The sequence below is a fragment of the Oncorhynchus clarkii genome, unplaced genomic scaffold (assembly GCF_045791955.1).
Source record: "Oncorhynchus clarkii lewisi isolate Uvic-CL-2024 unplaced genomic scaffold, UVic_Ocla_1.0 unplaced_contig_9912_pilon_pilon, whole genome shotgun sequence".
NCBI lineage: Eukaryota > Metazoa > Chordata > Actinopteri > Salmoniformes > Salmonidae > Oncorhynchus > Oncorhynchus clarkii.
In genome coordinates, this window is record NW_027257990.1 from 16,842 (window position 1) to 30,000 (window position 13,159).

At 45.0% G+C, this 13,159-nt stretch overlaps 1 protein-coding gene across 3 annotated transcripts in view; it reads right to left on the reverse strand.

Annotated features, from left to right (window-relative positions):
• Positions 1 to 179: 179 nt before the first annotated feature.
• Positions 180 to 13,159, reverse strand: part of LOC139394418 (protein NOXP20-like) — a 16,761-nt gene continuing 3,781 nt past the window's right edge. Inside the window, exons 7-14 of one of the 3 annotated variants that reach the window (XM_071142481.1) lie at positions 12,905 to 13,097; positions 6,408 to 6,493; positions 5,031 to 5,294; positions 4,755 to 4,894; positions 4,011 to 4,083; positions 3,819 to 3,872; positions 3,422 to 3,551; positions 180 to 316 (exon numbers count right to left, since the gene is read on the reverse strand). In XM_071142481.1, coding sequence (XP_070998582.1) covers positions 3,438 to 3,551; positions 3,819 to 3,872; positions 4,011 to 4,083; positions 4,755 to 4,894; positions 5,031 to 5,294; positions 6,408 to 6,493; positions 12,905 to 13,097 — 924 coding nt within the window. In that variant the 3' untranslated portion in view covers positions 180 to 316; positions 3,422 to 3,437. Of the gene's footprint in view, positions 317 to 3,202; positions 3,552 to 3,818; positions 3,873 to 4,010; positions 4,084 to 4,754; positions 4,895 to 5,030; positions 5,295 to 6,407; positions 6,494 to 12,904; positions 13,098 to 13,159 lie in introns of those variants that run through there. The other 2 variants (XM_071142482.1, XM_071142480.1) reach the window with 2 other exon arrangements.

Below are 13,159 nucleotides of genomic sequence, written 5' to 3' on the forward strand. Positions count from 1 at the left end.
CGAAGGACATTTCTCCCCCGTGGGGATATTCCCCCCCCCCCCCCCCCCCCCCCCTCACAAGGACAAAGGCTATTTTAGGATTAGGGAAAATAGGATTTTATATTTGTGTGTGTGTGTGTGTGTGTGTGTGTGTGTGTGTGTGTGTATATATATATAAAGACATGGCTCTGAAACAGTTAAAAGGTTTTAAAAAGGTGATTTTTATTCTTCGTTGTTGTTATTTTTGTGATTAAAGGTTCCGTTGTCAGATTCCATCTCCGTTACCATAGCAGCAGATTAATAAACGATCCAACAACGACTTAATAAACCAGTGGATCTAAAAAACAAATACACACATAGAAATAGAAATATAGAACTTTATAGTTCTGGTCCTTTTTTTGTCTTTGTCCGTTAATGTCAAGGTTAGTTGTTCTACCATTTCAACAAGGTTAGTTGTTCTGCCATTTCAACAAGGTTAGTTGTTCTGCCATTTCAACAAGGTTAGTTGTTCTGCCATTTAAACAAGGTTAGTTGTTCTACCATTTCAACAAGGTTAGTTGTTCTACCATTTCAACAAGGTTAGTTGTTCTGCCATTTCAACAAGGTTAGTTGTTCTGCCATTTCAACAAGGTTAGTTGTTCTACCATTTCAACAAGGTTAGTTGTTCTGCCATTTCAACAAGGTTAGTTGTTCTACCATTTCAACAAGGTTAGTTGTTCTGCCATTTCAACAAGGTTAGTTGTTCTGCCATTTCAACAAGGTTAGTTGTTCTGCCATTTCAACAAGGTTAGTTGTTCTGCCATTTCAACAAGGTTAGTTGTTCTACCATTTCAACAAGGTTAGTTGTTCTACCATTTCAACAAGGTTAGTTGTTCTGCCATTTAAACAAGGTTAGTTGTTCTGCCATTTCAACAAGGTTAGTTGTTCTGCCATTTCAACAAGGTTAGTTGTTCTGCCATTTCAACAAGGTTAGTTGTTCTACCATTTCAACAAGGTTAGTTGTTCTACCATTTCAACAAGGTTAGTTGTTCTGCCATTTAAACAAGGTTAGTTGTTCTACCATTTCAACAAGGTTAGTTGTTCTGCCATTTCAACAAGGTTAGTTGTTCTACCATTTCAACAAGGTTAGTTGTTCTGCCATTTCAACAAGCTTAGTTGTTCTGCCATTTAAACAAGGTTAGTTGTTCTGCCATTTCAACAAGGTTAGTTGTTCTACCATTTCAACAAGGTTAGTTGTTCTGCCATTTAAACAAGGTTAGTTGTTCTGCCATTTCAACAAGGTTAGTTGTTCTACCATTTCAACAAGGTTAGTTGTTCTGCCATTTAAACAAGGTTAGTTGTTCTGCCATTTCAACAAGGTTAGTTGTTCTACCATTTCAACAAGGTTAGTTGTTCTGCCATTTAAACAAGGTTAGTTGTTCTGCCATTTCAACAAGGCTAGTTGTTCTGCCATTTCAACAAGGTTAGTTGTTCTGCCATTTCAACAAGGTTAGTTGTTCTACCATTTCAACAAGGTTAGTTGTTCTACCATTTCAACAAGGCTAGTTGTTCTGCCATTTCAACAAGGTTAGTTGTTCTGCCATTTCAACAAGGTTAGTTGTTCTACCATTTCAACAAGGTTAGTTGTTCTGCCATTTAAACAAGGTTAGTTGTTCTGCCATTTCAACAAGGCTAGTTGTTCTACCATTTCAACAAGGTTAGTTGTTCTACCATTTCAACAAGGTTAGTTGTTCTACCATTTCAACAAGGTTAGTTGTTCTACCATTTCAACAAGGTTAGTTGTTCTGCCATTTCAACAAGGTTAGTTGTTCTGCCATTTCAACAAGGTTAGTTGTTCTGCCATTTCAACAAGGTTAGTTGTTCTGCCATTTCAACAAGGTTAGTTGTTCTACCATTTCAACAAGGTTAGTTGTTCTGCCATTTCAACAAGGTTAGTTGTTCTGCCATTTCAACAAGGTTAGTTGTTCTACCATTTCAACAAGGTTAGTTGTTCTGCCATTTCAACAAGGTTAGTTGTTCTGCCATTTCAACAAGGTTAGTTGTTCTGCCATTTCAACAAGGTTAGTTGTTCTGCCATTTCAACAAGGTTAGTTGTTCTGCCATTTCAACAAGGTTAGTTGTTCTGCCATTTCAACAAGGTTAGTTGTTCTACCATTTCAACAAGGTTAGTTGTTCTGCCATTTAAACAAGGTTAGTTGTTCTACCATTTCAACAAGGTTAGTTGTTCTGCCATTTCAACAAGGTTAGTTGTTCTACCATTTCAACAAGGTTAGTTGTTCTACCATTTCAACAAGGTTAGTTGTTCTGCCATTTCAACAAGGCTAGTTGTTCTGCCATTTCAACAAGGTTAGTTGTTCTACCATTTCAACAAGGTTAAGCAGGGAGCATCAATACCTGCGGCATGTAGCCTAGCGGTTAGCGCGTTGGGCCCAGAGGAACCGAAAGGTCTCTGGTTCGAACACCTGAGCTGACAAAGCAACAAAGATATGAAAAATATGTTGATGTGTCTTTTTGAGAAAAGCACTGAACCCTAATTTGCTTCAGGGACGCCGTGCCACTGTTATCAACACATTACACTGATCTGGTTTAGGTGACACTATGACCGACCCTGTTAAACAACACATTACACTGATCTGATCTGGTTTAGGTGACACTATGACCGACCCTGTTAACAACACATTACACTGATCTGGTCTGGTTTAGGTGACACTATGACCGACCTTGTTAAACAACACATTACACTGATCTGATCTGGTTTAGGTGACACTATGACCGACCCTGTTAACAACACATTACACTGATCTGATCTGGTTTACGTGACACTATGACCGACCTTGTTAAACAACACATTACACTGATCTGATCTGGTTTACGTGACACTATGACCGACCCTGTTAAACAACACATTACACTGATCTGATCTGGTTTACGTGACACTATGACCGACCCTGTTAAACAACACATTACACTGATCTGATCTGGTTTACGTGACACTAAAAACAAACTCTAACAACAAAACTATTTTTTTTGGTTTCGCTTTTTAAAACGATTAGACATAATCTGATACACCGGGTTAAATTAGCCAGTTGACATGAATCATGTTTAGATTTACCTCTGAACAGTAATATATATAAATATGATTAATATATATATATATATATATATGTATATATAATAAAATAATCAATTTGGAGATGCTTAATAGACATGAGTACAAGCTCTTCAATCTGAGAAGTTGTTCCCTACATGAAACTATACTAAGTTACTGCATTACGTGATTAAAGTTTAAAGATATCCTAGTCAGTCTGTTACTATGGCAACCTAGTAGTTGACTTCCGTATCACTGTTTTATATATATATCACATTATCTTCCTGTACATAGTTACATCATTAGGACGGGCTAGTATGCTGACAGCACTTCAGCAGTATGAGGTGTGTTTACTGTGGCTACGACAGGGTTAGGGCTGTGGTTCCGTGCGGGTTCTAGAGCTGTGGGTCTGGATGTGTGACATCTGGAGAACCGGGAGGAGGAGCTGGAAGGCGTTCTGGATGTATGTGGTGCTGTTAGAACCCTGCGGAAAAACGGAACACTGTTAGAACCCTACGGAACAACAGAACGCTGTTAGAACCCTACAGAACACTGTTAGAACAACATAACACTGTTAGAACCCTACAGAACACTGTTAGAACCCTACAGAACACTGTTAGAACCCTACAGAACAACAGAACACTGTTAGAACCCTACAGAACACTGTTAGAACCCTTCAGAACATCAGACTACTGTTAGAACCCTACAGAACACTGTTAGAACCCTACAGAACAACAGTTACATGTCTTACCTCAAGCAGCACACTGTCTACCAAAGGGTTCAACTCTTCTGCTTTTCTCTGAACCTGGAGAAGGGCAGGAAGGGAGTCAGAGAACCAATGGGGGTGATGATCAGCTGATCACCTGACCTTAATGCCATTCCTTTATTGTGTTGGAGATAAAGTCCCAGTACACACACACACACACACACATACACATCTTACCCCAACGGTGAGCAGAGTATCAGAGAACTTCCTGGCAAGACAACCCACCTCCCGACACATGGCACACGTCAACCTGCAACAGTCACAGACATTAACGATGCTCAGAATATACATATGAGTGGAAGGTCATATTCCCCACACACACAGATGCACCCTCCCCCCCCCCCACACAGCCTGGTCTCTAGCAGGTTTCTCCTGTCCCCCCCTCCCCCCTACAGCCTGGTCTCTAACAGGTTTCTCCTGTCCCCCCTCCCCCAACAGACCTGGTGAGTAACCTATTAAAGACCGGGGCGGCAGGTTAGCCTAGTGGTTAGAGCGTTGGACTAGTGACCCTCTAACAGGTTTCTCCTGCCCCCCCCCCCCTCCCCCCACACAGCCTGGTCTCTAACAGGTTTCTCCTGGTCCTGCCCCCCCCTACAGCCTGGTCTCTAGCAGGTTTCTCCTGGTCCTGCCCCCCTCCCCCCCCCTCCCCCCCTACAGCCTGGTCTCTAGCAGGTTTCTCCTGGTCCTGCCCCCCCCTACAGCCTGGTCTCTAACAGGTTTCTCCTGGTCCTGCCCCCCCCTACAGCCTGGTCTCTAGCAGGTTTCTCCTGGTCCTGCCCCCCCCTACAGCCTGGTCTCTAGCAGGTTTCTCCTGGTCCTGCCCCCCCCCCCCCCCCCCCCCCCCCCCCCCTACAGCCTGGTCTCTAACAGGTTTCTCCTGTCCCCCCCCCCCCCCCCCCCCCCCCCCCTCCTCCAACAGACCTGGTGAGTATGTGAGCCTGGTCTCTGGCAGGTTTCTCCAGGTCCTGTCCGTGGAGGATCAACTCTGCCACCTTGTGGAGCTGTTCGATACTGCGGGCTGTCACCTCCGCCAGGGAGCCCACTGAACACAGGTACACTGCCTAGACACACACACACACAAGCACACACACAATATATAAACATTAACACACACTACGTGCTTAAAACGAAAAGCGAGGGAAAGAGAACATGAGAGACAGACAGACAGACAGACATCTGTCCAACATCAGATCTCACCTCTACAGACCTGGATCGTCTCTCTTCCTCATTCTCCTTTATCTCCTCCCCCTCTTTCTTCTCCTTTAGCTCCTCCTCCTCTTTCTCCTCCTTTAGCTCCTCCTCTTTCTTCTCCTCCAGCTCCTCCCCCTCTTTCTTCTCTTCTTCTCCCTCTCTTGTTTCAGGTTCTCCTCTTTGCTCCTCCTCCGTCGCCCCCCCGATGGTTTCCGTGACAACGACAGGTTTCTCCACCTCTCTCACCCAATCATGCGCTCTCATCCTGGCCTGGGGATGAATTGACATGACATCACTAAACTTTAACCTAAAATAATGAACTCTAATTCAGTAGATTCAATTAAAACTGTGTGTCTGTTACCTTGTTGAGTTTGTCTGTGGTGACTGTCTGTTACCTTGTTGAGTTTGTCTGTGGTGACAGGGACTGTCTGTTACCTTGTTGAGTTTGTCTGTGGTGACAGGGACTGTCTGTTACCTTGTTGAGTTTGTCTGTGGTGACAGGGACTGTCTGTTACCTTGTTGAGTTTGTCTGTGGTGACAGGGACTGTCTGTTACCTTGTTGAGTTTGTCTGTGGTGACAGGGACTGTCTGTTACCTTGTTGAGTTTGTCTGTGGTGACAGGGACTGTCTGTTACCTTGTTGAGTTTGTCTGTGGTGACAGGGACTGTCTGTTACCTTGTTGAGTTTGTCTGTGGTGACAGGGACTGTCTGTTACCTTGTTGAGTTTGTCTGTGGTGACAGGGACTGTCTGTTACCTTGTTGAGTTTGTCTGTGGTGACAGGGACTGTCTGTTACCTTGTTGAGTTTGTCTGGGGTGACAGGGACTGTCTGTTACCTTGTTGAGTTTGTCTGTGGTGACAGGGACTGTCTGTTACCTTGTTGAGTTTGTCTGTGGTGACAAGGACTGTCTGTTACCTTGTTGAGTTTGTCTGTGGTGACAGGGACTGTCTGTTACCTTGTTGAGTTTGTCTGTGGTGACAGGGACTGTCTGTTACCTTGTTGAGTTTGTCTGTGGTGACAAGGACTGTCTGTTACCTTGTTGAGTTTGTCTGGGGTGACAGGGACTGTCTGTTACCTTGTTGAGTTTGTCTGGGGTGACAGGGACTGTCTGTTACCTTGTTGAGTTTGTCTGTGGTGACAGGGACTGTCTGTTACCTTGTTGAGTTTGTCTGTGGTGACAGGGACTGTCTGTTACCTTGTTGAGTTTGTCTGTGGTGACTGTCTGTTATCTTGTTGAGTTTGTCTGTGGTGACAGGGACTGTCTGTTACCTTGTTGAGTTTGTCTGTGGTGACAGGGACTGTCTGTTACCTTGTTGAGTTTGTCTGTGGTGACTGTCTGTTATCTTGTTGAGTTTGTCTGTGGTGACAGTGACTGTCTGTTACCTTGTTGAGTTTGTCTGGGGTGGCAGCGACGTGAAGCTCAAACAGCAACTCAGTCAGGACACTCACAAACTCCTCCCCATCAGCTGCTGGAAAGAGATTAAACATCAACCAGAGAGAGACAGATTAAATATCAACCAGAGAGAGACAGATTAAATATCAGACCAGAGAGAGACAGATTTAATATCAGACCGGAGAGACAGATTAAACATCAACCGGAGAAAGACAGATTCAATATCAGACCATAGAGAGACAGATTAAATATCAGACCAGAGAGAGACAGATTAAATATCAGACCAGAGAGAGACAGATTAAATATCAGACCAGAGAGAGACAGATTAAACATCAGACCAGAGAGAGACAGATTAAACATCAACCAGAGAGAGACAGATTAAACATCAGACCAGAGAGAGACAGATTAAACATCAACCAGAGAGAGACAGATTAAACATCAGACCATAGAGAGACAGATTAAACATCAGACCAGAGAGAGACAGATTAAATATCAGACCAGAGAGAGACAGATTAAACATCAACCAGAGAGAGACAGATTAAACATCAGACCAGAGAGAGACAGATTAAACATCAACCAGAGAGAGACAGATTAAATATCAACCAGAGAGAGACAGATTAAACATCAGACCATAGAGAGACAGATTAAACATCAGACCAGAGAGAGACAGATTAAATATCAGACCAGAGAGAGACAGATTAAACATCAACCAGAGAGAGACAGATTAAACATCAGACCAGAGAGAGACAGATTAAACATCAACCAGAGAGAGACAGATTAAACATCAGACCAGAGAGAGACAGATTAAACATCAGACCAGAGCGAGACAGATTAAACATCAGACCAGAGAGAGACAGATTAACATCAACCGGAGAGAGACAGATTAAACATCAGACCAGAGCGAGACAGATTAAACATCAGACCAGAGAGAGACAGATTAACATCAACCGGAGAGAGACAGATTAAACATCAACCAGAGAGAGACAGATTAAATATCAGACCAGAGAGAGACAGATTAAACATCAGACCAGAGAGAGACAGATTAAACATCAACCAGAGAGAGACAGATTAAACATCAGACCAGAGAGAGACAGATTAAACATCAACCAGAGAGAGACAGATTAAACATCAGACCAGAGAGAGACAGATTAAACATCAACCGGAGAGAGACAGATTAAACATCAACCATAGAGAGACAGATTAAACATCAACCAGAGAGAGACAGATTAAATATCAGACCAGAGAGAGACAGATTAAACATCAACCAGAGAGAGACAGATTAAATATCAGACCAGAGAGAGACAGATTAAACATCAGACCAGAGAGAGACAGATTAAACATCAACCGGAGAGAGACAGATTAAATATCAGACCAGAGAGAGACAGATTAAACATCAACCGGAGAGAGACAGATTAAACATCAGACCAGAGAGAGACAGATTAAACATCAGACCAGAGAGAGACAGATTAAACATCAGACCAGAGAGAGACAGATTAAACATCAGACCAGAGAGAGACAGATTAAACATCAGACCAGAGAGAGACAGATTAAACATCAGACCAGAGAGAGACAGATTAAACATCAGACCAGAGAGAGACAGATTAAATATCAGACCAGAGAGAGACAGATTAAACATCAACCGGAGAGAGACAGATTAAACATCAGACCAGAGAGAGACAGATTAAACATCAGACCAGAGAGACAGATTAAACATCAGACCAGAGAGAGACAGATTAAACATCAGACCAGAGAGAGACAGATTAAACATCAACCAGAGAGAGACAGATTAAACATCAGACCAGAGAGACTGTTATTAAATGAAGTGCCCTTTTAATATAGACCACATGGAGAATTCAATAAATCCTATTTATTTTTATATGAATTAAAGGCTAAAGTGCCAACATTTTTGGCAGATTTCAACAAACTAAATGCCCGTAGAGACTGCACGGGTTTAGCCGTCTAATTCCACGACTTTGTCGATATCGTGGAAAAATTCTTAGGTTGTAAACGATTTTCGGACATCTTGGCTGGTTCAGTGAGACAGGGTCTAGGTCTGCTGGTTCAGTGTAACAGGGTCTAGGTCTGCTGGTTCAGTGAGTCAGGGTCTAGGTCTGCTGGTTCAGTGAGTCAGGGTCTAGGTCTGCTGGTTCAGTGTGACAGGGTCTAGGTCTGCTGGTTCAGTGAGACAGGGTCTAGGTCTGCTGGTTCAGTGAGTCAGGGTCTAGGTCTGCTGGTTCAGTGAGACAGGGTCTAGGTCTGCTGGTTCAGTGAGACAGGGTCTAGGTCTGCTGGTTCAGTACCACTACGTCTTGGCTGGTTCAGTGAGACAGGGTCTAGGTCTGCTGGTTCAGTGAGACAGGGTCTAGGTCTGCTGGTTCAGTACCACTACGTCTTGGCTGGTTCAGTGAGACAGGGTCTAGGTCTGCTGGTTCAGTGAGACAGGGTCTAGGTCTGCTGGTTCAGTACCACTACGTCTTGGCTGGTTCAGTGAGACAGGGTCTAGGTCTGCTGGTTCAGTGAGACAGGGTCTAGGTCTGCTGGTTCAGTACCACTACGTCTTGGCTGGTTCAGTGAGACAGGGTCTAGGTCTGCTGGTTCAGTGAGACAGGGTCTAGGTCTGCTGGTTCAGTACCACTACGTCTTGGCTGGTTCAGTGAGACAGGGTCTAGGTCTGCTGGTTCAGTGAGACAGGGTCTAGGTCTGCTGGTTCAGTACCACTACGTCTTGGCTGGTTCAGTGAGACAGGGTCTAGGTCTGCTGGTTCAGTGAGACAGGGTCTAGGTCTGCTGGTTCAGTACCACTACGTCTTGGCTGGTTCAGTGAGACAGGGTCTAGGTCTGCTGGTTCAGTACCACTACGTCTTGGTCGTAGGCTCTGTCAGTGTCAGAAACGTTGATCCTTTATCGCAATGGTCACCAACCTTTTCTGAGTAAAGGTCACAATTATAAAACAGTTCTGTACCAATGAGGTTTGTGCCGTAAACTACAGAACCAATACTTTACCGCCACATATTGGCTTTGCTTGAATTGCCCTGCCAATGTTGTTCTTCTCGGACCATTTTTATAAACTATATTTTTCAGAAGAAACGTTGAACAACTAATAGTCAAATCACAGTGTAAGAACAGGTGCTCACCCTGTCTCACTGTCACCCTGTCACCCTGTCACCCTGTCTCCCTGTCTCACTGTCACCCTGTCACCCTGTCTCCCTGTCACCCTGTCTCCCTGTCACCCTGTCACCCTGTCTCACTGTCACCCTGTCTCACTGTCACCCTGTCTCCCTGTCACCCTGTCTCACTGTCACCCTGTCTCACTGTCACCCTGTCTCACTGTCACCCTGTCTCACTGTCTCCCTGTCACCCTGTCTCCCTGTCACCCTGTCTCCCTGTCACCCTGTCTCACTGTCTCCCTGTCACCCTGTTACCCTGTCTCCCTGTCACCCTGTTACCCTGTCACCCTGTCTCACTGTCACCCTGTCTCACAGTCTCCCTGTCACCCTGTCTCCCTGTTACCCTGTCACCCTGTTACCCTGTCACCCTGTCTCACTGTCACCCTGTCACCCTGTCTCCCTGTCTCCCTGTCACCCTGTCTCCCTGTCACCCTGTTACCCTGTCACCCTGTCACCCTGTCTCCCTGTCACCCTGTCTCACTGTCACCCTGTCACCCTGTCTCACTGTCTCACTGTCACCCTGTCTCCCTGTCTCCCTGTCTCACTGTCTCACTGTCACCCTGTCTCACTGTCACCCTGTCTCACTGTTACCCTGTCACCCTGTCACCCTGTCTCACTGTCACCCTGTCACCCTGTCACCCTGTCTCACTGTTCTAGTCTTTAAGGCCATTTCCTGTTGCTTTGGTTAGAAACGGTTTAAACTGAGCTGTGGTTAAGGACCCAGCTGTGTTTATCAGTGGTTAAGGACCCAGCTGTGTTTATCAGTGGTTAAGGACCCAGCTGTGTTTATCAGTGGTTAAGGACCCAGCTGTGTTTATCAGTGGTTAAGGACCCAGCTGTGTTTATCAGGAGTTAAGGACCCAGCTGTGTTTATCAGTGGTTAAGGACCCAGCTGTGTTTATCAGCGGTTAAGGACCCAGCTGTGTTTATCAGGAGTTAAGGACCCAGCTGTGTTTATCAGGAGTTAAGGACCCAGCTGTGTTTATCAGGAGTTAAGGACCCAGCTGTGTTTTATCAGTGGTTAAGGACCCAGCTGTGTTTTATCAGTGGTTAAGGACCCAGCTGTGTTTATCAGTGGTTAAGGACCCAGCTGTGTTTATCAGGAGTTAAGGACCCAGCTGTGTTTATCAGTGGTTAAGGACCCAGCTGTGTTTATCAGTGGTTAAGGACCCAGCTGTGTTTATCAGGAGTTAAGGACCCGGCTGTGTTTATCAGGAGTTAAGGACCCAGCTGTGTTTATCAGTGGTTAAGGACCCAGCTGTGTTTATCAGTGGTTAAGGACCCAGCTGTGTTTATCAGTATTTAAGGACCCAGCTGTGTTTATCAGGAGTTAAGAACCCAGCTGTGTTTATCAGGAGTTAAGGACCCAGCTGTGTTTATCAGGAGTTAAGGACCCAGCTGTGTTTATCAGTATTTAAGGACCCAGCTGTGTTTATCAGGAGTTAAGGACCCAGCTGTGTTTATCAGTATTTAAGGACCCAGCTGTGTTTATCAGTGGTTAAGGACCCAGCTGTGATTATCAGGAGTTAAGGACCCAGCTGTGTTTATCAGTGGTTAAGGACCCAGCTGTGTTTATCAGGAGTTAAGGACCCAGCTGTGTTTATCAGTGGTTAAGGACCCAGCTGTGTTTATCAGTAGTTAAGGACCCAGCTGTGTTTATCAGTAGTTAAGGACCCAGCTGTGTTTATCAGGAGTTAAGGACCCAGCTGTGTTTATCAGGAGTTAAGGACCCAGCTGTGTTTATCAGTGGTTAAGGACCCAGCTGTGTTTATCAGTATTTAAGGACCCAGCTGTGTTTATCAGTATTTAAGGACCCAGCTGTGTGTCAGTATTTAAGGACCCAGCTGTGTTTATCAGTGGTTAAGGACCCAGCTGTGTTTATCAGTGGTTAAGGACCCAGCTGTGTTTATCAGGAGTTAAGGACCCAGCTGTGTTTATCAGGAGTTAAGGACCCAGCTGTGTTTATCAGGAGTTAAGGACCCAGCTGTGTTTATCAGGAGTTAAGGACCCAGCTGTGTTTATCAGTGGTTAAGGACCCAGCTGTGTTTATCAGTAGTTAAGGACCCAGCTGTGTTTATCAGTGGTTAAGGATCCAGCTGTGTTTATCAGTATTTAAGGACCCAGCTGTGTTTATCAGGAGTTAAGGACCCAGCTGTGTTTATCAGGAGTTAAGGACCCAGCTGTGTTTATCAGGAGTTAAGGACCCAGCTGTGTTTATCAGTATTTAAGGACCCAGCTGTGTTTATCAGGAGTTAAGGACCCAGCTGTGTTTATCAGTATTTAAGGACCCAGCTGTGTTTATCAGGAGTTAAGGACCCAGCTGTGTTTATCAGGAGTTAAGGACCCAGCTGTGTTTATCAGGAGTTAAGGACCCAGCTGTGTTTATCAGGAGTTAAGGACCCAGCTGTGTTTTATCAGGAGTTAAGGATCCAGCTGTGTTTATCAGGAGTTAAGGACCCAGCTGTGTTTATCAGGAGTTAAGGACCCAGCTGTGTTTATCAGTATTTAAGGACCCAGCTGTGTTTATCAGGAGTTAAGGACCCAGCTGTGTTTATCAGTGGTTAAGGACCCAGCTGTGTTTATCAGGAGTTAAGGACCCAGCTGTGTTTATCAGGAGTTAAGGACCCAGCTGTGTTTATCAGGAGTTAAGGACCCAGCTGTGTTTATCAGGAGTTAAGGACCCAGCTGTGTTTATCAGTGGTTAAGGACCCAGCTGTGTTTATCAGTATTTAAGGACCCAGCTGTGTTTATCAGTATTTAAGGACCCAGCTGTGTTTATCAGGAGTTAAGGACCCAGCTGTGTTTATCAGGAGTTAAGGACCCAGCTGTGTTTATCAGGAGTTAAGGACCCAGCTGTGTTTATCAGTGGTTAAGGACCCAGCTGTGTTTATCAGGAGTTAAGAACCCAGCTGTGTTTATCAGTGGTTAAGGACCCAGCTGTGTTTATCAGGAGTTAAGGACCCAGCTGTGTTAATCAGTATTTAAGGACCCAGCTGTGTTTATCAGCGGTTAAGGATCCAGCTGTGTTTATCAGGAGTTAAGGACCCAGCTGTGTTTATCAGTGGTTAAGGACCCAGCTGTGTTTATCAGGAGTTAAGGACCCAGCTGTGTTTATCAGTGGTTAAGGACCCAGCTGTGTTTATCAGTGGTTAGGGACCCAGCTGTGTTTATCAGTAGTTAAGGACCCAGCTGTGTTAATCAGTATTTAAGGACCCAGCTGTGTTTATCAGGAGTTAAGGACCCAGCTGTGTTTATCAGTGGTTAAGGACCCAGCTGTGTTTATCAGGAGTTAAGGAACACTGTTTGGTCTTTGTAACTCACACAGAGGAGTAGAACACTGGGGACTTAGATCACCCCTATCCACTGTCTCCTCTCCCTCCTTCTTCTCCTCGCCCTCTCCCTCCTCCTCCTCCTCCTCTCCCGTGTGGCTGACGAAGATGTCCTTGATGGCGATCAGTTCTTTCTTTATCTCCTCCTGATCCTCCTCTTCCAGGGAGGAGAGGAACGACTGAACCTGAGAGGGGGGAGGAGTGTGAAGAGGAGACAGAGGAGTTGGGTTACTTGTATCCGTGTGTA